The sequence below is a fragment of the Pipistrellus kuhlii genome, unplaced genomic scaffold (assembly GCF_014108245.1).
Source record: "Pipistrellus kuhlii isolate mPipKuh1 unplaced genomic scaffold, mPipKuh1.p scaffold_m20_p_6, whole genome shotgun sequence".
Taxonomy (NCBI): domain Eukaryota; kingdom Metazoa; phylum Chordata; class Mammalia; order Chiroptera; family Vespertilionidae; genus Pipistrellus; species Pipistrellus kuhlii.
Window position 1 is genome coordinate 16,632,206 of NW_023425562.1, and position 24,972 is coordinate 16,657,177.

Genomic DNA, 24,972 nt, shown 5'->3' on the forward strand with positions numbered 1-24,972 from the left:
CAGGTCCTCGATGTGCCCATCCGCTCGGCTCTCAGGCGCTTCGTCCCGAGCCGAGAGCAGCAATCGCCCGTCTGCTCCTGAGGTGGCACCCCGATAAGCAGGACAGTCCCTGTCCTCACAGCCCTCAGCCTCATGCGGGAGAGGGATCTTCAGCAGCACAGGACAGCCACAGCCACAGCCACGGGCGTGCCCTGGAGCAGAGGTACCGGTGCTGTGAGAGCCACAATGGCTCCATCGGTTAGTGTTGTCCCCACACGCTAAGACGGTGGGTACACTCCCCGGTCAGGGCACACACATGCCAGGACAACCAGTGAATGCATCCATCAATGCCTGTCCCTTTCTCAAAAGCCAATTAAATGTGCTGAACAGCCACTAAGTCCCCTGCCCTCCGTGACAGACATGCGATGGCAGCTGATTTGAAAGGGATTTGTTCTTCCGAAACACTATCGGCGAGGGACCAGCAGCCATTTCTGGGAAGAATAAATCCCCTTCGAGTGCCCTCCACGAGCAGAGACGCGCTCCGGCTGCGTGAGTCCGCGGGAACAGAGCGAGCAGCGGACAGCTGGCTCCGCGCTGGCGTGCGACTCACCGACACGCTGCAGGAGTCGTCCTGGCGCTCGGCCTGGATCTCCACGTTCCCGAGGTGCAAGATGGAGGCGATGATCTTAAAAATGCTCATCTGGTGGGACTCTCTCACTCCTGGGGGGGGAAGAAGAACAAACCGCACTCGATATCCACAGCAGGATAGGAAGGGCATTTCACCTTTTTGAAGGGCCTTTTTATTTTTATTATTTTTAAAAAGGTTTGATTCTCCTTTCTGGGCCAGTGACTCCTAAAACGATTCCAGCTCCTCGCCAAGTCATTGCCACTCACAGCACAGCTCCGAGGGCCCCAGGCTCCCCGACGGATCGGACCAGAGGGGCCACGGTGCCGGCTCGTCTCCGGAGCCAGGGAGAGGCAGCAATCTGCGGGCTCATTCGGGACTTAGGCTTCCACCACACGCGTTACGGATGTCTTTGTGAGCTGAATGAGAATGGTCATTCATCCACCGCCACTTTTCCCCCAGCACAACCTCCTGCAAACGTCTGAGGCACCCATCCGAAGCAGAGGAGGAAGGCCTGGGAGAGGCGTGACGGCGGGGCAGCCGGGGAGCTAGCTGCTGCTCCCCACGCCATGTGCTCCCTCCTCACAGCGACAGGCACGCACCCCTTCCCCGAGCCACTGTGGCTGCAAACGCCCGTGTCACGTTTATGTATACAACTGAGTTACCAAAGGCTTGGAGATAATCCCTTGCCACGTATTACTTCACTTTCAAGCATTATCCCGTCTCCTTAAATTGCAAAATATTTCAGAAGCATAATAAAAGTTACCGAATGGCCCTAGCCGGTTTGGCTCAGTGGATAGAGCATCAACCTGCAGACTAAAGGGTCCCAGGTTCGATTCTGGTCAAGGGCACATGCCCGGGTTTCGGGCTCGATCCCCGGGGGGGGGCATGCAGGAGGCAGCCAATCAATGATTCTCTCTCCTCATTGATGTTTCTATCTTTCCCCCACTTCCTTCCTCTCTGAAATTAACAAATATATATTTGTTAATATATATATAAATTATATATATTAATAAATATATATTTATATATAAATATATATAAATATATATAATATATATTTATATATACTTAATATACATTATATATATTTAATATATATTAATAAATATATATTAAAATATATTATATTTAATATATATTTAATATATATTAAATAAAAATAATAAAAATATATATAATATATTAAAAATATATAAAAATAAAAATATATATTTTTAAAATAAATATATATTTATTAAATATATATATTTATATATATATATATTTAATAAAAAAATATATATATATTTTTTAAGTTACCGAATAATACAATGAACATCAATCAACCTACCAGCAGCTCAGGAAATAATACAGCTATTCCCACACATTCCTCCCCAGCTGCAGTTCCTTCATTTCAAGGCAATAATTTATCAGGCTAAAAAAAAAAGCCCAGTGACACCCGTGTTCCTGGGAGTGAACACCTCTGCTCACTCAGCCCTCAGAGTGGCGCACCCTCAACCCTCACTTCGAGGAAAGGTCAACAAGAAGCTGGGGCGGCTGAGAGCTGGGGTGGAGAAGAGCGAGGAGAGGCTGCCTGAGGACAAGAGGCCTTCCTGTCCGCCAGCGAGGTGGCCAAGCCAAGCGGGACGCACCATGCTTTTCTCCTCCCTGTGAAAGCAGCTCTCCCGGTCGCCCCGCTCCCTCCCAAACTCCTTACCGAGGAGCGTGAAGGCCTGCCGGGTCTTCTCAAAGTCCTCCGCATCATCCACGCCCTCGATGGACGTGTCTCCTCCCTGGGACGCATAGAAAAAGTCCTCGGCACAGGCTGTGGAAGGAAGGAGCGAGGCGTCAGGCCCGGGGGGGGGGGGGGGGGGCTTCACCCCCAGGTCACCCGCAGACAGTGACGCGTGGTGGAGTCCTGCTCCCTCAGTAAGCCACCCCAGGCCCGGTGACGTTGCCTGACCTGGTGGTAGCAAGTGGAGAGGAAACTTCAATAAGGAAAGACTCCCACAGCCTGGGCGAGGCGTTGTGTTTGTGGCAATCCGGTGAACGGACACGTTGGGCAGGAGAAGAATTCACCCCAGACTTGTTTCTAAAAGGGACCTCACCCACACGGACAGGTAGGATGTGGGCCCACCCGGAACCCCAGGCCGCCGTGACCTTCAACGACCTCCGCCGGAGCATCCCGTCCGATAAAGGAGGGCAGTGACGTGCCCAAAGAAACATGCACCTCCGGTTCATTTGTTTTACCAAGATGGGGCACCCCTGAGGCACGGGGCACGCGGACAAGGCGGGAACCCTCCCTGTTTGCTCTCATCCCCCCACCCCATTCCTCTTCCATCCGGCCTCGGGGCAGCAGGGGACAGCTGGTGAGGGCCAGGCTCCATCCCGGAGTTCAGAGCCAGCCTTGGCAGAGGGAGAAACAGCAACCCCCAGGGAGCATTCCTACTGCGGGGCTGGGAAGTTAGCGTTTAAGGCCACACACACACACACACACACACACACACACACACGATCAAAGTCACCCCTGATAACCACTCCCATTTACTACAGACTATGAAGTACCTCTGGGTACCCTGCCAGGGACGTAGTACCTCGACGTGTATACTGTCTGGTGTGGACAAGACATCGACACTGGCTGGTTTTCCTCCTCCTCTGAGCATGTGCCGTGGAACACACATCGGCCAAACACGCCTAGATGTAGCGTCACGCCAGCCCCAGCCTCCCTGAACACCTGACTTCCCACTCGGACCGCCCAGCCACTTCAGAGTCTCCTTCCTCCCTCCACTCGGACTGCCTGCCCTGGGTCTAACCTTCAGTGCTCGCTGGCTGAGGCCTGTTGCAAAAGCTAGTCTCGCTGCTTCTGCCCCGTCCCTGCGATAGCCAGTAAGTCGCTCCCCCCCCTCCCCTCTCCCGTTAAAGGGCAAAGAGACCCCTCTTGCCCCACTGCCCACCAGGCAGAGGTCAAAGGCCCGCCAACAGCCTCCTGGACCTTTCTTCATGACGTGGCCTCCCCTGCCCCACCCTCAGGCCTGTCCTTCCCCACCTCTCTGCCCCAGCTTCCTGCTGTCATTCCTCAGCTCCACCCCCATTTGCGCCTTCAATGGCCCTGCTTCCCTCTCCCTCCGGATCTCTCCCCATTTCCTACCTTCCACCCTGTGCTCCACGCCACTGAGCTTTACCAGTGCCTCCGCCACCAGTCAAGCCCCCAGTGCCAGACCCAGCCAGGAAGCGCACAGCTCAGTCCCATCCCCCGCCTCACACAGCCTGACCAGAGGCATCAGGCGGCATGTCTGCCCAGGAACGGGCACCTAGGCCAGGCGGAGTGCAGGGAGGAGGGCTCCCTGGAGGAGCCACGCACACGCCAGTGCCGGGAGGCACTCCAACGGGAGAGGAAGGACGCAGGCCCTGAACTCACTCACAGGCTCAGCATTGAGACCCCACGGAGGAAGCCGCTTCAGGACTCTGTGCAGGTGACATGCTCAGCCCCCTCAGCTCACCGCGCCGAGAGCCTGGCACAGAGCGAGCATGCCAAAGGCTGGGTGAGAGCGCCGACTCTCGCTTCCCCGCAGACTCGCCTTTCACAGCGCCTCCTGCGAGGGTGTCACAGGCCTGCGTGGAGGCACCTGAAGGTGCACCCAGTGCAGCCCCTCACACCCCCAGGCCCGCCTCCATCACCTGCCCCCGACGGGCGCCGTGCACTCACTCAGGGCGAGCTCCTTCAGTTCCGGCAGGCTGGCCGCGGCGCAGAGCTGGTAGAAGATGTGGTAGTTCCTCTCCTCCTCTGCCTGGAGGAGGACGAAGGTCAGCAGTTTTAGGCGGGTCACCCCCAGGAGCGCCCCCTCCCCACCCTAACCCCAGGTGCTCCGGTGTCAGAGGTCAAGATGTCTCGGCCACACCTGTGCCCCTCAGTGCCACCTCCCACCTCCCAGCCACTAAAGTGGGGCCTTCTTCCAACCCGGGGAGGTTCCCCTCTTAAGTGAAAACGTCGTTTTCTTTTTCCAATGCACATCATTGCTATTCCGCACACGGCGGGCCCACCATCCGCACCCAGTCAGCCGTGCTGCCGGCTCGTGCTGCCCAGATGGCACCTCCCGCTGTGGGTGCCTGTCTCCTCGGGAGGCCTGGGGCTGAGGAAGAGCCCGCTCTGGCCCATCCCCAGGCTGGGCAGCAGGAGAGAGAGGTCCCCGGGTGAGACAGGCTGAGTGCACATCCAGGCCAGACCTGCCCTAGGTTGGCACTGGTGTTGGCATTGGGTGGGTGGAGGCGGTGGTGGAGGGGAGGCCCGAATAAAGGGAGCCAGGGGAGGAAGGAAAGCTCCCGGGCGCTGAGGGGAGAGTCTGGCAGAGACTGGGCAGCACCCCACCCGCACCCCGTACAGCGGGCTGTTTGCTTGGCTGCAGGGAAATGAAGAACGTGGGGTTATCTAGGCCAGTGGAGAGCAAACTCATTAGTCCACGGAGCCAAATATCAACAGTACAAGGACTGACATTTCTTTGGAGAGCCACATTTTTAAATGAACTTCTTCTAACGCCAATTCTTCAAAATAGACTCGCCCAGGCCGTGGTATTTTGTGGAGGAGCCACACTCAAGGTGCCCAAAGAGACGCATGTGGCTCGCGAGCCGCAGTTTGCCGACCATGGGTCTAGTCAAACCTGGGAGGTGGAGAAACAGCCTCGGCAACACAGGGAAAAGAGAAACAATGAAGCTGGTTAAGAAGAGCATGAAGCCTGTCGCTAAGAGCCAGCTTGGAGACAGGTGTCGCTGAGACTCGAACACCTGAGGCCTCTTTTGATGTCCCCTCCGGAGGCAGCTGAAATGCCAGGGCCAGGACGCCATTCGCTGGGGGGAGGGGGGGGGGGGAGGGAGGAAGTGTGAGTGTGCAACCGGCTCACCCCAGGGCACAGAGCAGAGTCTCAGTCTGGGACATGGAAAGGAGCTGGATGAGGCCCGTTTTCCTGCTCTGAGCTGACTAACCTCCACCAGTGGCCAAAGGGAGGGGGACCACCAAGAGGCCAAAGAGCAGTGGGAAGAAGGGAATGGCAGGCGAGCACAGACATGAGGACCCGTGTCTGGGGAGAAGCGGGAACCCCATTAATGTGAAAAGGAAACTGGGTTGGTTTTTCCCATTTTTTATAACCTGCCAAATAGGAAGGTTCCCGGGAGAGCTTAGCCCCATAGACGCCGTACGGCATCCCCTGGCCATGCCGGAGGAACCCACAGCAGGCCCCCTTCCGCCCAGCCCCTCCGGGGTCTAGCTGAGGCTCGCACATCACAAGCACTCAGGATGTGAGTGTTGGCTGAATCTGAAAGCCACAGTCAATGAGAAAGAACTGGCACCATGTTTCTCAGGCATGATGCCCACAGTCCTCGAACGCATATTTATCGGCGGAAGGAGAGAAAGGAACCCAGAAGAACAAGTGCCTCCCATTCCAGGCTCAGAGGTCGGGTTGCTCTGCGGATGCAGGGTGTGGGCTCAGGGAACAAGTGCCGGCGTCTGTGGGGAAACACCCAGAACGCCCCGCCGCAGCCTCACCTGGAAGACCACCCTGGACTTCTCCAGCAGGTAGGTCCTCATGTTGGCCCCGATGATGTGGTACCTCTTGTCGAAGCCGATCTGAATGTACTTCCCAAAGCGGCTGCTGTTGTCGTTGCGGGTGGTTTTGGCATTTCCGATGGCCTGTTCGGAACAAACAAGCGAAAGATGAGCAAGACGGGGAGGGCTTGCCCCACGGCTGGGATCGCCGTGGAGGGACACTCCCTCTTTACCTCACCAGGCTGCATCGGGAAGTGACAGGATGAACCTACACATTTTGTACTTTTATTTTTTTTTTTAAATATATCTTATTGATTTTTTACAGAGAGGAAGAGAGAGGGATAGAGAGTTAGAAACATCGATGAGAATTATTGATCAGCTGCCTCTTGCACCCCCTCTACTGGGGATGTGCCTGCAACCAAGGTACATGCCCTTGACTGGAATCGAACCTGGGACCTTTCAGTCCGCAGACCAACGCTCTATCCACTGAGCCAAACTGGTTTTGGCTCTACACGTACTTTTAAAGTATGCAATGGTACCCACACTGGGAAGAGGTTGTACTATTACTACCAACCCCATAATCCCTTCTCTGGGAATGAAGAACTTCCAGTTTCTATGTGTATGAAGAACTTGCATGTTATTCTTTTTAAAAAATATATATTTTATTGATTTTTTTATAGAGGGAAAGGGAGAAGGATAAGTATTAGAAACTTCAATGAGAAAGAAACATTGATCAACTGCCTCATGCACACCCCCTACTGGGGATGTGCATGCAACCAAGGTACATGCCCTTGACGGGAATCCAACCTGGGACCCTTCAGTCTGCAAGCTGACGCTCTATCCACTGACTGAGCCAAACCGGTTAGGGCTTGCATGGTATTCTTTAGCTTTGAAACCCAGGCTGGATTTTCCTGGTGACTGACCTAGGAAACATGTTGATGCAGGAGGGAAGCAAGTCCAACTGCTGTGAATGATACAAACCCAAGCTTCGACAACCACCGAGTCCAGAGTCCAACAAAAGAGGCAGATCTGCTGCAAGTAGTTAACATTTGGAAAAGGAGCAAGTGACAGAAGCAGGAAATGACAGGAGAAACTCACAGGACTGGCAAACATCAGACCAAGACACACGACCTCAGCAGCAATCAGAGAGAGGCAGGCTACACTAACAGTCCAGAGTGGCAGTAACCAAGGACTTTGAGACTCTGAAATGATGATGAGGCCATGGGGAAAAAGAGACTCGCACCCGGCTGGTTCAATGTGAACTGGAACAATTTATAAAACTGAACACCCATGCCCCTACAACTCACCACCGCTACTTCTAGATCCTACCTAGAGGCTGCGTGAGGCAGTAAAAAATATTAACCTGAATGTCTACCGACAGCGGGGAGAAACACATATAATGTGGAACAGACATACAATGGATACCATAAAGCTGTTCAGCTAAGCACAGTAAAGCCTGATTCATGGATAAATAGAAAGATTTTGAGTGACAAGCATTCACAAGATGGTAGATAGCATGTGGCTCCACGCATGGGTCACGTCACGGAACAGGCTATTTGCATGTACAAATGTGGAGTAAAGGAAAAGTGGACTGAAACATGTCATTTCAATGTAATTGAGGTTATTCAGTAACCAGGTACCTCCCGTGCAGTGTGGAAACAGAAGGGGAGCCATTAGCCGGGCCCGGCAGACTGAAAACAGCTTCATGTGTTGAATGAAGTGGATGTCAGAGGGTGAGAGACGTTTACCCGAAGGAGGAGAAGAGCTGTGTCTATGAATACTGCGTGGGCCAAGGGGCAGGGGTGTGTGAGATCATGGACGCGTGTGAAGTGGCTGGAGTGTGTGGACACACGACAGAAGCCAAGAGGAGACAGGATCGGCAAGGGATGTGGGGGCAGATTCTTATACAGGTTAATAGTTATCGACTTTCTTATTTGTCTTTGAAAAAAAAAAAATTCCAGCCCTGAGAATGCGCATAGTAACTGGTCTTAGTTTCCATCCATTTCCCTAACTGAAACCCTGGCCTCCTTTCTTTCTCCCAGGATTGGGGATTGGGAATTGGAGGTATGAGGGGTGCCCCCTCTGTGGCTCCCACAGTCAGCCTGAACTTGGGCTCTGCCCCCGCTCTGTCTCTTGATGACCAATGTCCCTTTAATCAGTGCTGACTTGTGAGCAAGTCGCTCCTGGGCTGCTGACAAGCTCTTACACAGAACGGGGTCAGAGAGCTCTGCGCTGACACAGAGCCAGGCCCATCCGTCCTCAAGTCACTTTTAATTCGAACAACTGCCACTCGGCACAGCCCCCGGGAACTTGGCCTCTCACACCTGCTCTCTCCCAGTCTCCCCGGGAGGCGCTGCCGGCCTGGGCTGTGGGCATAATGAGGTGAAGACAGGACCAGAGCCCGCTGCTTCATGGGGAGGAGCCCTCCTCCCCCGGGAGGGGCAGAGCCATCAGCAGTCGGCTGTCCCCTGATTAAGATGGGCCTGGCGTGGCCATGACCCTCTGGGGGAGCCATTGTGCTCCCCGGACACAAGGACCGGCTGGACTCTAGACTTATGTCAAGTTGGTGACACTCTAGCCCCACCTCGAGTTCTTCCTGCCCAAGTTCATATCCAGGATCTCCTGTCAGTCTAACACTTAATAACAACTCAAGGATGGTAAAATCCTACATCTGACAGAATGAGCCTTTGGGACTTACACAGTTTCCCAAGTGCCATCTGTACAAGGCAGAGGTTTAATGTTCTGAGCCCAAATGATTGTAGCATTTATTTGCATGATATCATGAAAGATTAGGCTCGTTCATGTACACACTCCTTCCTCGTTTAGACCAGTGGTCGGCAAACTCATTAGTCAACAGAGCCAAATATCAACAGTACAACGACTGAAATTTCTTTTGAGAGCCACATTTTTTAAACTTAAACTTCTTCTAACGCCACTTCTTCAAAATGGACTTACCCAGGCCATGGTATTATTTTGTGGAAGAGCCACACTCACGGGGCCAAAGAGCAGCATGTGGCTCGCGAGTCACGGTTTGCCGACCACGGCTTTAGACCTTAGCAGCTGAACCCCATCTTGTGTATTTGGGGAGCATATTGCGCTCACATGTCTCCCAGACCACAGCAGCCTGCCTGCCCAGCCGCCCGCCTGCCTACCCAGGCCATAATGGATACTGAAGACGTAATTTTAAATCACTGTCATTTTAAAACCTTTCCCAGAGCAGGAGCTCAGAAAGAGGCTCGCATGCCAGTGGTCACAGGAGCATTACTCACAGCAGCCAAAATAATGGGAGCAATGTTTCCCTCCACAGTGGACAGCAGGCTCCCGGCGAAAGACGTGCATGCTGGCCGCAGGAGATGCACCCAAGGGTTGCTGTGAGCAGCCACCCAAGGTGGGCACCCAGCAGTCCCGCTGCCAGCGGGAGGGACTCTAGCCAGGAAGGCCAAGGGCAGGGGGAAGGCTTTACCTCCATGATGGGACTGGACGCCAGCACCTTCTCTTCGATGTTGGTGTCACTGGCTGAGCCGCCCACCGTGGCGAAATAGCGCATGGCGTACTTGGCGGACACCGTCTTCCCGGCTCCAGACTCCCCGCTGACGATGATGGACTGGTTCTTCTCGTCCCTGGAAGGGAAAAGCACCGGTCAGGCGCCGGCCGTGGGAAGGCTCTGCTGCCTGGGGCCTGAGCCCGGCCAGCAGCATCCCTGTCTTTTAGGGACAAAGGTAAGGGACACGATTGGCAAAGCGGGAGCAAAACAGGAGTTCTGAGAGGGCTCACAAATGGCACACCCCTTCTTTATGACCCACAGGAGGGGCCGCAGCCAGCTGGTCACTCTGCCGGTTCTTCTCTGGATACAACGCCCCTTGATCATCGCCATGTACAGAACAATCTCCTGAGCATTTACAGATGCTTATTCTCACCCTTGTTTCTCCAATATGCCCACCATGTGCTACTGTGTAAGTTATCGTATTTTCAAGAACAAGGATGCTGTCCTGGCCGGTTTGGTTCAGTGGATAGAGCACTGCCAGCCTGCAGACTGAAAGGCCCCAGGTTCGATGCTGGTCAAGGGCACATGCCTGAGTTTCGGGCTCAATCCCCAGTAGGGGACGTGCAGAAGGCAGCCGGTCAATGATTCTCTCTCATCATTGATGTTTCTATCTCTCTCTCCCTCTCCCTTCCTCTCTGAAATCAATAAAAATATATTATTTAAAAACAAACAAAAAAAACCCCAACAAAACAAAACAAGGATCCTTTCTTCTCCCCTGGTAGTTGAGCCTAGCATGCCAGCAGAAAGTTTTGAATAATTCTATTCATATGTCTGTATCACAAAGGGCAGCCATTCGCCACTGGGCAGGCCTTGCTTCAAGTTTCCCAGAAATAAGATAAACAGCTATCAATTGCAATACGAGGGACTTCAGTCAGACTAAATGGAAAGTAGAAAGAAGATACTCTACGTCAGATAAAAATGCACCTATATTTATCCCTTTAAAACAGCCGGGAGACAGATGAGTAATGGAAAGAGCAGGCTATGAGGTCTCCAAGGAACATGGATAGCTGAGCAGAGAGTTGAGAACAAGTGGATCTTGCAAAATGGGCTATACAACCAATTGCTTGAAAAAGTACATAGCACCTGAGACCTGATCTTTGGAGAACGGAATAAGCAGCAGCTTTCTGAGACCTCTTGCAGTCCCAGGGTGTCACTGTGGTCATCAGTGTCCACTTCTTCTCTGCCTGTTTCTGTGGAATCTTTACCACGAAAGGCGGCCTCTGAAGAAGCCTGTGGATGCATGTATTTCCAATTCTCGTCTATTTTGTTATTTTAATTTTATTTTAGCATCCACTGGACCCTGGAGACCATGACAGGTGTCATCTCTCTTCTCAATGCCTTTGAAATCAATTCCTGAGAGAGCCGTGAAAACGCTCTGCCATCCAGGCGGCCAGGTGGCTGACAAGCTGAGCACAGACCCGAGTCCAACCTTAAGTCTCTCTACCTGCAATGAGGAGGACTGGATCGCAAGAGTCACACCCAAACGTCTGGAGTTTTGCCTAAAGTCTGTATGTTTAACTTAAAATAAATGGATGAGCACAGGATGAGCTCTTATGTTGATGTCAATTTCACAGATTTTGGTTATTTAGGGATGGCTGTGGGGAAGATATTGATAAGGAAGGAATTCTACCCAACATCCTTCAAAAACACAACCTAGCCCTGGCCGGGTAGCTCAGTTGGTTGGAGCATCGTCCCAATGCACCAAGGTCATAGGTTTAATCTCTGTTCAGGGCACACATACAAGAAGCAATCAAGGAATGCACAAATGGGTGGAGCAATAAATCAATGTGTTTTTCTTTCTCTCCCCCTTCCTCTCTCTTTAAAAAAATCAATAAAGTACAATTTTTATCCTATATAATAAAAGGCTAATATGCAAATCAACCGAACAGCAAAACAACTGGTCGCTATGACGCACACTGACCAACAGGGGGCAGACACTCAATGCAGGAGCTGCCCCCTGGTGGTCAGTGTGCTCCCACAGGGGGAGCACTGCTCAGCCAGAAGCCAGGCTCATGGCTGAGAGCGCAGCGAGAGCCTCTCCCACCTCCATGGTAGCACTAAGGACCCCTCGGCAGACATCCCCCGAGGGGTTCCAGACTGCGAGAGGGTGCAGGCTGAGTTAAGGCACCCCCTCTCCCCCCAATGTACGAAAGTCATGCACCAGGTCTGTAGTGTGGCTCCATCCATTCAGCCCAATACATGACTTAGCTGGCAACGGAGATCAAACTGCTTTTCAATAAATGCTTTTCTCCTGAGCCCAGGAATTTCATATCTGGCTTGGCTCAGGCTGCTGTCAGAAAGGTACCACCACCCTAAACAGGAACAGCCCCTTGAAGGCCTGTGCCTCAGGCAAGAGACAGAATTCTGCGTAAGGAGCCCAGCCATCACCAGCTTCCAGGTAAGATTCAGCCAGCAGCACCTGCACACACAGGTACTCCCGGTTCACCCTGCATCCCCATCTTTGACACCCGGGAGGCAAGATCTAATTGCTCTAAACCCCTACTCCTGCAAAACTGTCCCATCAAACCACAGGGGCATCTCCCCTCCCCACTCTGGCGGGACCCCCCGAGCTTCATTCTTTATTCTTTCCTACTTTGCAGCGGCCTGAAGCTAGTCCAGCTCAACCCAATCTTCTCTTCCTGGATCTCACCACTGAGTTCCTGGTACTCGATCATCTTCTGCTTAGGGAGGCTCATCGTTTGCTGTTTTTCAATGTAATCAGTTACCCGTTTACATTCTGGTCGAATGTGTACAAAACCCTTAGTCATGTATCGCTTGCTTGGGATTCATGGCTCTTCCCGTTTTAAAGAAGCCAAACCTGCAGGTTGGAAAGCCAGATGACATGCCCAGTGTGCTCGGCTAGTGCGACCCCAGCCCACACTCGAACATGGGCTCCCGTCTGCTGGTGATTTCCCTCCGGACTGGGCCACGACATCCCTACCATCCTCATACCCTTTGCTGAATAATAAAGCATCCCTGGGGGAACTCCCCTAACAAACCCAGCCTCATCCAAGAGACAGATAGGAACCAGGTGTCCTCATCTTCCTCGCTGAAAACCTTCAGAAGCCCTTCCCTGACCATCTACCTTCACAGCATCCACCGTACAACCTAACAGGTCTCCCCTCCAGAACAGAGCCCCGTGGTGGTCCACCTCAGAGGCAAGGCTCGGATGGGCCGGCAGCACCTGGAGTGTGTCAAGGACAGCCCAGCAAGGGCTATCACATAGACTCACAGAGGGTGGTCCTCACAGCTGAGCCCAGGGTCTGGTGCCCCCTAGGGGTGTGTGATTTACTGCCCACAAAACGACTGTGGTGGTCTCTGCCCTGTGCTAGTTTCTGGGGCTCACCCAGGGAAAGGGCCGAGCACAGGGGTCCTGCACCTCAGACAGGCAAACTCTACTTCCCTGAAATGGGCACTCCCAAGAGAGTGGGGAACCATTCACACAAAAGCCCCTTCTTCCCACAGCACAGTCTCTGAACAAGAGGGAGGGGCAGTCTGGCTAAGACACGGTAGGAAAGATGCCTCCCTCTGAACACACCATTAAGCCCCTCTACCGTTTCCTCCTCAAGCGACAAAGCATCCAAAAACTTGGGTGTGTTGGTAGAATACATTTGGTTCCCTAATGGGATCATCAATCTACTGTTTCTTGCCTGTCTGTGCCTGTCTAGTCTCTAATTATATTTTCAACACCCTCTCACAACCCAGATCACCTACTACAGTTGTGCTTTTAACTATGCTACAGAATTGGGGACACTAAGGATTTTTAATTGAGAATTTGTTCAACCAAAATATTTGTGTCAGGACCATGGACAGAGTTAATAACTAGGAGACAGGCTAGGCAGAATAATGAAAAAGAATCTTGGATGCAACGCTAAAAAAAAAAAATGAAAATACTTTAGTGGGATGATACTATCTTTAAAACATCTGAAAAAGAAATAACACCACACTTAGGGATACAAAGACAGAACTCTATGACTACAAAATCGTATCAAACCCTTTTCAGAGTGGGGAAGTTAGGTTAAGTCAAGGGTAGGGCAGATAAGGTTGGGGAAACAATTCTGGATTCTGTAGAGCAGTGGTGGACAAACTCATTAATCAACAGAGCCAAATATCAACAGCTACGATTGAATTTATTTTGAGAGCCAAATTATTTAAACTTCTTCTAACACCACTTCTTCAAAATAGACTCGCCCAGGCCATGGTATTTTATGGAAGAGCCACACTCAGGAGGTCAAAGAGCCACATGTGGCTCACAAGCCGCAGTTTCCCGTCCACCGCTGTAGGGGAAACAGTAAGGTTGGGGGCCAGAGAGAGGTTAGGATGGAGGCTGAGTTAGGGGAAAGGGATATAGGAGATTAGGGGGAGGCACGCCGAGGCTGGGACGGAGCCCCAGACCACAGTGAGTCTACAAACACTTTCTCCCAAGGTGGGAGTCACCAAACGGCACTTCTGCTGTGAGCAGGGGCTGGGCCAGAAAGCTCCAAGCAACAGATCCTATGGACCCTGCCAGCAAGAAAACTCGGCCACAAGGCGAGAAGGAAATACATCCTGAGCACCTGCAGGGGGTGCACCTCGGTGAGAGTGCTGCAGGCCCTGGGTCCCAGGCCTGAGGGAGGTGGACCAGCATTCTCGAGTCCTCTGCTGTCAGACGCTGATGTCCAACCCCCAACATCCCCAGCGCCCTCCATCGGGAAGGGCTGTGCGCTCAGGCACAGCTCAGAATTCAAACCATCAGGCAGGCTGTCATAGTCACTGGCAACAACTCAATTGACACTTAGTGGTCAGAGTCCTAAGGGTCCACTTGGAAAAAAGAAATTAAAGCTCTGATGGCGCAGGAGCTAAGTACTCAGCGCATGTAATAGCCAAGGATCATGTTCCCACTTCAGGTCCTCGGCGGCCCTTGCTGTGCTGACTTCTATTTATAAGCCACCCGTGCGGGACAGGCAGCGCCAACGGGCCCAGCCCTGCCCTCCCTTGCGTGCCCAGAGAGGCTTCTCTAAGATGTGATGGCGACACAGCAAGAACCTTGGGGCGCACCAAGCCCACCCCCTGGCAGACAAGAAGGGGCTACAGACTGTATGATTGCAACTGTACGACACCTGGAAAAGGCAAAGCTATGGGGTCAGTCAGTCCGCAGAGCAGTGGTTGCCAGGGGAGAGATGAAGCACAGAGGACTTCAGGGCTGTGATGACCCGTAATGATGGACACGTGTCGTTATGTGTTGACAGATGTGTAACGCCATGGAACGTGCACCATGCGTACACCCGGTGTGAATGTGGGCTGGTCGATGGTAACCGACGTACCTCTCGGGCAGGGGGACATGGACTCTGAGAGAGGCCATTTGTACGGGGCAGGAGGATGTGGGAACTCTCCGAACCTTCCTTTTAATCTTGTGGTAAACCTAAAACTGCTCCCAAAAAAAATCTTAATTTAAAAGCAGAGATATGTTGAGAAAGATGTTAACTACTTAGATGGCTCATTCTTTGCACACAGTAGACCTCATTAAAAAATGTCTGAAGAAACATTTGAAATCCTTTAAAATGTCAATGTAGATACTGTTTGATTTCGATGAATAGTCCATTATGGAATTAAAGCTTTACACAGATTATAATAGCAAATGCATACAGCACTTTCCACATGCCAGGCATTTTCCATGTATCCAACAATGGGTTCACAGACCTGTCCTAGGAATGAGGTCCTATTGCGATCATCCCCCACATTACAGACAAGGGAGCAGACACAGAGAGTGTAGGTGCCCGTCTGAGGCCACACAGCTAGGCAGTGGCAGCACAAGACAGCCTCTGGCAGCTGGCTCCAGCATCCATGGTCTGGACCACTGCACCACACGGCCGCCTCTGAGATGAGGAGGTTGTCATGGTAACCCAGCATCCTAACACAACAGTGTTAAGAGTGTAACCCGTTCAACTACCACCCTCAGGCTAACACCTGGTGTGTTTAACAAGCAGTTTTAAAGAATCACAGGAAAGGAGGGAGGGAAGCAGACAGACAGATAACCCAAATTAATGAAAGCGGCAGCGCACTTTTCTCCGAAGTAGCTCCGATGAAGATCTATCCCCCCGTCTCTGTGATCGCCCAGCCTGCACTGTAGCACTTCACTTGTCTAAAGTAAGAATAATGTGAGACCATGCTACACTCCGGAGTCATTTATTCTCTACTTGCGAGAGAAGACAGTAAATCAAACACAAACACAACAGGCCTCCAAATCAAGCCTGGCTGATGTGTGAAAAATGAAAAGTTCCTAAACACACTTTTAAAATACTCTATTATCTTTTATTAAAATGTATTGTGGACAGTTTTACAGATGTCCCCCAGCTCCTCCCTCCTTGTCCCCCTCCACCCCGCCCCGCCCCACCCCAGGCCTCCCTCCCTAAGTTAGTGGAAGAGCGCCAACCTATTACCCAAAAGGAAGTGGTAGAAGTTAGATTTTCTTATATTTTCCTTTATAATGTTTACAAGGTGGGCCGAAGGGTTGTTATGAAACTACACATGAAGGGACACAAACGAACCAGGGCCGACTCTGCCTCCACTGCCCACCTGCTGGCTTTCAGATCGTCCCAGAACCCACCCACACCTGCCTTTCTAGTGCCGGCCACTCTGGATTTAGCCTCTCACTCAAGCTCACGTGTTCTTGGTCCAGTCTGTTAGGGACCAGCATGCAAGCTAGCCACGTCTTTGAAAACCGGCCTCACAAGCTAGTCATCCATCACTTAACCTGAGAAATCCAGCGGTGGGTGATACCATTGGCAATACTGAAAAAGGGATCCCAAGCATAAAAGATTTGACCTCGAAAGCCTTCCCGTCCCACGTGAGGAAATCTTAGGCATTTCATGAACACATAAGCCTGCGAAATAAAACAAGGGACTCTACAAATACACGGAAGTAAAATGAACGGAACTGTCAAAGTAACAATCGCACACCAATGGGACAAGAAATCTCTGCTTCGGGTGGTTGAGCTAGAGTTCATTCACACAAACTCTAATCATGACGGGTCAGCATGGGCAATGACATAAGGCCGTGGTCGGCAAACTGCGGCTCAAGAGCCGCATGCCGCTCTTTGGCTCCTTGAGTGTGGCTCTTCCACAAAATACCACAGCCTGGTGAGTCTATTTTGAAGAAGTGGCATTAGAAGAAGTTTAAGTTTATTTCAATCATTGTACTGTTGATATTTGGCTTTGTTGACTAATGAGTTTGCCGACCACTGACATAAGGAATAAAACTTCAGGGGTCCAGTGACCCCGTGGAGAAGCAGAACCAACCAGAGTGGGAATACAGGGTGGGGAAAAGCAGGTGTTTAGTGTGAGTATGCAAAACACAACTTATTCTTGTACAATTATTCATGAATTATACTATTATTTTCCAAATGAACAATTACAAAGCTCCTTTTACCCCAACCTCTATATTGATCCTCAATATCTTAAATAAAGATTGGTACCGGAGATTTAAACTAAATTCAGCTAGACTCTAACTAGTTCCTACTCCTATAGTCCTCTGTTCCCAATGCCCTCTCAGCACACATGAGGTGGGAGGCACAGCTATTCTCAGCTGGCGAGGGTGACTCATCGGAGAAGTTGTTGGGTGAGAGGGCTTCCCCCTGCTCCTTCTCGCTCTGCTCCTCAGTAAAAGGCACTGTCTAAAAAGACATCCCATCCTTCTAAGCACTCTCGGTATTGCTTTTCTCAAGAAGTTAATTCCCTTTTTAACTAAAAAGGACATCTTTTTTAGAGCAGGCTATCGATCCTGCAGCGTTTTGTTCTCCGGTTCTGGGAACTGAGAGGACTGAATTAATTTCTGTCATCTTTTGGCCGCGCGTGCCCCTCCTCTGGCTTCCCACACCATCGATCCCTAGCGGGCGGGAGCCAGGCACGCTCAGAAAGCACTTGCTTTTGAACGCGCCCACTGCGGTCCTGCGGGAGGCAGACCTGAGCTCTCTCCAGATGGGCCACAAGCCACAGGCGTCCTCATGGAAGAGGCCCTAGCTTCCCAGGGCCCTGCTCTTGGCAAAGACCAGGTGCATTTCCTGGGTCCCACGGATGGTTTCAGGAAGTCCTCTCTCTGCCTCCCGCAGACAGCACCAGGAATTAATACCTATCGGCACCTGGGTCCCATAGGATGGACTCAGCCCCTGGACGTGAGTAGTTGAAATGTTCCCGCTCACTGGGCGGCCAGGGTTGAGAATCATGGCAGGAGAGGCCAGGCATCTACTGACACCGAAGGACCTCCCCCTTCTAACCACGCTTTCAACTTCCGGGACTCTTTCCCTTGATCAAAACCTCTCTCTGCTCCTCGCTGGTTTCTGCATCGGACAATGAGGGATTTTAGACATCATACAGTTGATGCCATGTTCCCTCCGGATAGACTAACAACCATCTATAACCATCTATGATTCTCCTTTTAAACGCAGACCGTACAACAGCCGAAAGGAACTTGCTAACCGCGTGACACTGCCTTCCGCAAGCGTTCCCTTGCCCCCGGACTGTCCTCGGAGGGCGGCCTGGGAAGGGAGCCCCACTCCGTTTTGGGTCCTTCTTCCAGTGCTTTCCCTTGGTTCCCTGTGAAATCCGTGATAAATATCACCTATGACTTACCAAGTCAGCATCACCACTCCCACCACCAACTGCATCAGACATGTAACTGGACAGCTACCCTGTGCCAGTCCTCCTCCTCAGCATTTTTCACTCATCAGCTCACTGAATTCTCACCGCCTTACGAGTCAGACTGTATCTGCCCCCGTTTCAAAGACGCAGACACTGGTGCTCAGTGGGGCTGACCTCAGGAACTTGCCAAGGTCACAGAGCCGTGTCCTGAGATCCCAGGCCGCCCTGTCCCTAGGCACCAAGCTGCCCCATCTCCTCGCATCTTCCTTCCCCGCTAAACTCAGGCACCATGTCGGGCCATTCACAGCCTCGCTCCTTCCGGGGTCTAAATATAAAAACTCGCAGTTCAAACGGGAAGAGCGGCTAACGTGGCGTGAAAGGCACGACTCCGATGTAACTAGAAATGCCAGCTCACCCTGCCAGGCTTCACATTGTATTAGCTTTTTCCGCTGAAAATTACTTCGGACACCTTGAAAACGAAACCTTATTCACGTGTCACCATCACTAGGAATTCCAAACGAAACCCACAAAGGGGACAAGCCTGACTCTGACATTGGCACAAAGCTGTGTACGGAGAACGGCGGGCGGTCCCCTGGGCACTGCCCAGCGCGGGCTCTCCACCCGGCGCCTCACACACGTGACCCTGTTTATTTCTTACCATAACCCGAGGAGGAAAGAGCATCCTCTTGTTTCATTCAAGGACATGGAGGTGTCTTTAAAAAAAAAAATTCTTTATTGATTAAGGTGTTACATATGTGTCCTTATCCCCTCATCTCCCCCCCCCCCCTTATTGCCCTCACCCCCCTGGTGTCTGTGTCCATTGGTTAGGTTTATATGCATGCATACAAGTCCTTTGGTTGATCTCTCCCCCTTACCCCCACCCTCCCCTACCTTCCCTCTGAGGTTTGATGGTCTGATCAGTGCTTCTCTGTCTCTGGATCAGTTCTTGTTCACCAGTTTATGTTGTTCATTATAATCCACAAATGAGTAAGATCTTGTGATATTTATCTTTCTCTGACTGGCTTATTTCACTTAGCATAATGCTCTCCAGTTCCATCCATGCTGTTGCAAATGGCAGGGGTTTGTTCCTTTTTACCACAGCGTAGTATTCCATCGTATAGATGTATGGAGGTGTCTTACACCTCCGGGAGAAGGAAGCAGTGGGGCTGGGGTCCATGCAAGCCACCTCCTCAGAATGGGCACCCCGAAAGCCATGCTGGCCAACCCAGTGTGCACAGGTGTAACAGGGTTGCACAATGCAGGCAAGTGCCTGGCTACATCTTTAGTTCTATCAGGTTAAGTAAGTTATTAGTACCTGGGGAAAGAGCTGTGCTCACATGTTACCAACATCCATCTACACGAACACTTCTTCATGGACAAGACAGGCAACAGTTCATTAAATTTGCACGAGTAACAGATTTGTTAAAGGCGCACACTGCATCAACCAGGGGACCTGACCTGATACATCAGGTACAAAAATCAGGAATCAAAAAGATACACGTGCTGCCCTGGTGGAACACGGGGACTAAAGGTGAGACTGAACACCCATACCTGTTAGTCCCGCTTGGCACGTAAAAAAATGGATGGTGCAAGCGCAGAAGGAGGGCGATATATCTTAAAGCAGCTCCAATTTACAGTGACAGAAAGCAGATCGGTGGTACCTGGTGTGTATGTGTGTGTGTGTGTGTGGGGGGGGGTCGGGGTGGATTGCAAAGAGACAGGAAAACTTGGGGGCATTTGTGAAATGTTCACTGCCTGCCCTGTGCGGGGGTTTCGCAGGTGTGTCCATATGTCCAAGTGCGTCCAATTGTATAATATGTGCCATCCAATGTGTGAAGTGCAGCTTAAACATGCACAGTTGATTGCTGGTACATTAAACCTCATTAAAGTCGTAATAAATAGCGCTTGTGCATATGTGGGTGGGGGTGAGGGGAGGAGGAATGCGACAGCTTGCAAACTTGGTAACAGTCAACAACATGAAATGACTGCCAGAAATCAATGCAATTCCAGGCTCTTCTCACAGAAGTCCTGCACGAGAAAGTAGCTCTGCAGCTCACCTGGCAGACCGACGTTCAGCGACCCCGAAATCAGAGAGACCAGCTGTGTCCCAGGGTGACCGCTGGGGCGAGGACACAGGCCAGCAAGCCCGCCGGGTGTGAGAAGACGCCCGGGTTCTGTACGGCTGCGCGGGACGGGGCGCAGACCCGCGGGTGGAAGCAAACGGAGACCTCACAGAGCACCGTGCATCAGAGAAGTCCCTGACCATGGAAGCTGCTAAGAAGGGACCCCATTTGCAAGACAGTTACCTGTCCTGGGGATGGTCAGGCAGCCCCCAAAGGACATGGTCTCCCCGCATTCTTACGGCACACCCCATCTCCACCAGCTGACTGTAGGCTTCCCGACTTCCTAACCGGCTGCGACTCCCCAGGTGCGAGAGAGTCACTGTGGATAAACCGGTCTCCTTCATCCCTGCCACTGTGATGTGGGATGTCACACCACGCTGGGTGCACTCTGCAGAGAACGATCCTTAGTGACATTCACGACCTCTGCGTGTCCGGGAGGTTAGACCGAGCCCTGGTCCAGGCCTATGCCTTTCTGACCTCACCATTTCAAAAGATGACAATGTATATGTACCAGTGTCTTTTCATATAGGGATGCCACGAGTGACATTCCTGTACAATGAAACACTTTCCCCTACTCTCAGAAAATTATGAAACTCAGAAATTATGAAACCTGGACAGTGTAGCTCAGTGGATAGAGTGCCAGCCTTCGACCAAAGGGTCACGTGTTTGACTCCTGGTCAGGGGTGTATATCTGGTTGTGGGTTTGATCCCTGGCCCTGGTTGGAGTGTGTGTCAGAGGCAACCAATCAATGTGTTTCTCTCACTTAGATGAATGTTTCTAAGAGGTTTCTCTCTTCCCTTCTCTCTCTCTCTTTTCCTCCCTCTCTCCCTCCCTTCTGCTCTAAGAGTCAATAAAAAATATATCCTTAGATGAGAGTTAACCAAAACAACAACAACAACAATAAAAACCCCATAAAACTAGAATTTTAAACATAATGGGTAGAAATATAGAGAATGCTTTATAAAGGATCTAAGAGATTATAAAGGACCAAAATGACACCACAGAACTCAGCACTAGAGGCTATCTGAGGAGGGTGACCGGTGAGTGCTGGCATGCTGGGCGAGAGGGCAGGGGGAGGAGAGCGAGGTGGGCAGGGACCAGGAGGTACAGGTGAGGAGCACAGTGAGCCAGCACCCCATGAGCAAAGGGGAACGCCTTGGGGCATGCTCTAGGAATGAGAGATGAGAGACCATGTCAGAGAGAAAATGAGAAGGCGTTCCTGTGTATAGACACATCTCAAGCACCTCTTGACCTGCGTCCTAAAGCAACCTGGTCCTGACGTGCTATCACAATGAACAGAAAGGAAACAGAACTTCATCCGAAAGTCAGGGTTGACTCAGGTGAGAATTAACCCAGGGCTGCCTGAAGCCTTGGTTCCAGAATGGATTGTAAACTAAGGTGACCAGACGTCCCGCTTTTGGTGGGACAGTCCCGATTTTTAACAATTTGTCCCGTGTCCCACGGTGTTTTAAAAAAGTCCCGATTTTAAAACGCCGAGGGACGCGGGACAAATTGTTAAAAATTGGGACTGTCCCGCCAAAAGCAGGGTGTCTGGTCACCTTATTGTAAACATTCAGCAAATCGCTGATTCCTGACCCTGCCTGTGGTCCTATCATTCAGCCAATGGCATTCAATGAAGCCATTGGCTTTAACATCCGCATGCTCAATGTTCACTGCCCTCTAGGCTTTCCTTCCACACGTGAAGATGGTAAGTGGATGAAGACGGATTCAGACTGTGTGCTGAGAAGCAACCCTGCCTCCTTCAGTGGCTGCTGCCGGTCCAGGTTGTCTTCCCAAGAACAGAGTGGCCCGGGGGCTGGGGGGGGGGGGGCCGTGTGGGCCAGCAGCAGACCGTGCCCCTCAGTGGTTGACAGCATCTCAGATTCCACAGTGAGGCCAGAGTTTTGGTGCATTTTTTCTAGCCCCATTGGGCTGGCCAGGTCTGATTCCTTTTTTGAGCTGTTATTTTTCTTGAAGGAGAGTGGGGATGCTGCAAAGCAAACGTGTTTACTCAGGCAGTCAAGGTAACTGAACGCACACATTTCCATCTGGCTCTGCTGTGCTGCGAAGCTGTGACTAATAGTGGAAGACGGGCCAGTGGTTGCCTGGGAAACGGGGGAGGGGCAGGAGGTCAGGCACACCTGTAGCAATGGGCTGGCGGCAGCGGACAGAAAGACCTACATGGGTGGCCCGTTCCTGGAATGGGGAGGAGCCACTTGAAGGGAAAGGGGGTGTCATTCCTGAACCCTGGTTGGGTCCCCACAAGTGCATAGTTTGGAGAGAATTTGAAGGCCTTCCAGGAACAGTATGGAAATCAGATTCATAGAAAAGAGGGACTCCCCAAACACCAGAAACATTTCACTTGCATAAACAGGAGGAAGAGAGTCTAAGGATGAGGAAATGAGTGGAATTGACAACCTGAATGCCAGCCTGGAGAATTGTTTGACATCCTTAAGTCTCTAGCCTCAACAGTAGGGGAGAGGAGGGAAAACCCACCTCACCTGGTGGTTTTAAAAACTAAGTGCACTAATGTGCTGAGCCTTTCTACTTACTCTTCCTGAAACGCCAATCAGGTGCCCCGAGGACCATGCTGGTGACACAGGCACAGAACACCCCACACGCCACCCGGCCTCATACCCGGTCCCTCATTCCCTCTCAATCATTACACAGGCCTCGCCTACAACAGACGAGTTATCTCCTCCAGCATCTAAGCTTCTCCTGAGATGTCCTCATCCTGTCAGCGGCACAGGAATGCAGAGAAGGAAAAGCTCGTTATGAAACAGAGAAAGAGTGTTCTCGGCGCATCCCTGTGACTTTATCTGATAGGCTCTGAGATGTTTCCGTTCCTCCCGGCCAGCGTTTCCCAGCGAGTGCTGCAGGGAACATTCGCCCCTGGAGGTGATCCCTGGACACAGTTTGTGTATAAATATGCTCTGCAAACCTGGCACCATGCACCCCTACCTTGGAGACTCAGACAGTCCATCAACATGCCTGCTCAGAGAGGCCCTGCCTTAAGGAAGCTGTTTCATTCGATTAACCCAGGGTTTTCTGAACTCGTTCGACCATCTTTGTACCTGTTAACAGAACATGCTTTTCTCCCAAAGTTCACCCACGCTTCACAGGCCTCCACAGTCTGGCCACCCGGTCTGTCACTGCATGTCCAGGTCCCTCCTCCAGACCCGCTCCCCATGGAGATAAGCTTCCCTGGGTGCTGTTCCCTGACCATGCCCTTCTGGGTATAGTAGCTTCCTTGGGCTCTAATTCACAGAACACACCCGTCGCCCATTTTAAAGCATGCAATTCAAAGGGTGTTGGCACATTTGCAGAGCTGTGCAGCCATCACCACAGTTCTAGAATATTTTCATCATCCCCTTCCCTAAAAAACAAACAAAAAAAACAAAACAAAAAAACAAAAAACAAAAAAAACACACACATATCCATAAGCGATCACTCTCCGCTTCCTCTCAAACTTCCAGCCCTAGGCAGCCACTAATCCACCTTCTGTCTGTATAGATTTGCTTGTTCTGGACATTTCATATCAATGTAGTCTTACCAGACAGGGGGTGGGCAAAAGTAGGCTTACAGTTGTCATGCTGTACAAACAAATACCACAATAACAAAAAAATAATACCAAGAGTAAACCGTGTTTGGGGTACTCACAACTGTTACCCTACTTTGCCCACCCCGAAAGTGTTCTTTTGTGTCTGGTTTCTTTCACTGAGCAAAATGCTTCCAAGGTGCATCCATGTGGTAGCACGCATCAGCATTATGTTCCTTTCGAATAGCCAAATGATATTCCGCTGTACAAGCATACCGTATGTCGTTTATCCATTCAACACTTGGTAGGTATTTAGATTGTTTTCATCTTGGGCTATTGTGAAATATTAGCGAGTTCATATTTGGCCTCTATGAGTATCCGTGAATACATTTTTTTGCCCGAACTTATGTTTTCATTTCTCGTGGGTACATATTTAAGAGTGGAATTGCTAGGTCGTGTGGTGGCTCAATGTTTAATCGTTTGAAGAACTGCCAGGCTACTTTACAAAGCAGTCGCACCACTTTCTATTCCCACGAGCCAGTGTATGGGGTTTCTGACGTCTCCGCATCCTTGCCAACACTTGTTTTTATCTCTTTTCCATCCCATACATTCCAGTGAACATAAAGCAGTCTGGCCATGCCTTCTGATCCCGATGCTAGGGTCATGATCGCTATCCCACCTATGCCGCCTTCTCCCTCTGTGCATCTTACCAATTCACCGAGATCCAGCTTAACTCCTACTGTTTTCCTGGACCATCTGCGACAGTCTCGTCCCCCAACTCAATTCAAATGACCCTGGGCCTGGCTTCCATGTACAAATCCTGCAGGCCCAGGTGTTGGGCCTACTTAGGTGTTTCTCCCTCCAGCCAGACGGCGAGCTCCTTAAGACATGGGAGGGGGTCTTACGTTTCTGTGTTTATTCAGTGAGGCGCCTGCCAGATGACTGGTGCTTCACACGTGTTCACTGGTAGAAGTAAATGCAGGAGCCGAGGCTGTAGGCAGGGCAGGTGAAAATGAGGGAGAGAGCATT

The 24,972-nt window shown here is 51.2% G+C and overlaps 1 protein-coding gene across 3 annotated transcripts in view; it reads right to left on the reverse strand.

Annotated features, from left to right (window-relative positions):
* Nucleotides 1-24,972, reverse strand: part of MYO5B (myosin VB) — a 188,453-nt gene that overhangs the window by 78,511 nt on the left and 84,970 nt on the right. For all 3 annotated transcript variants that reach the window (XM_045574527.1, XM_036418915.2, XM_036418914.2), the window contains exons 5-9: nt 9,586-9,742; nt 6,123-6,266; nt 4,293-4,374; nt 2,304-2,411; nt 590-699 (exon numbers count right to left, since the gene is read on the reverse strand). In XM_045574527.1, the coding sequence (XP_045430483.1) occupies nt 590-699; nt 2,304-2,411; nt 4,293-4,374; nt 6,123-6,266; nt 9,586-9,742 (601 nt within the window). The remainder of the gene's footprint in view (nt 1-589; nt 700-2,303; nt 2,412-4,292; nt 4,375-6,122; nt 6,267-9,585; nt 9,743-24,972) is intronic.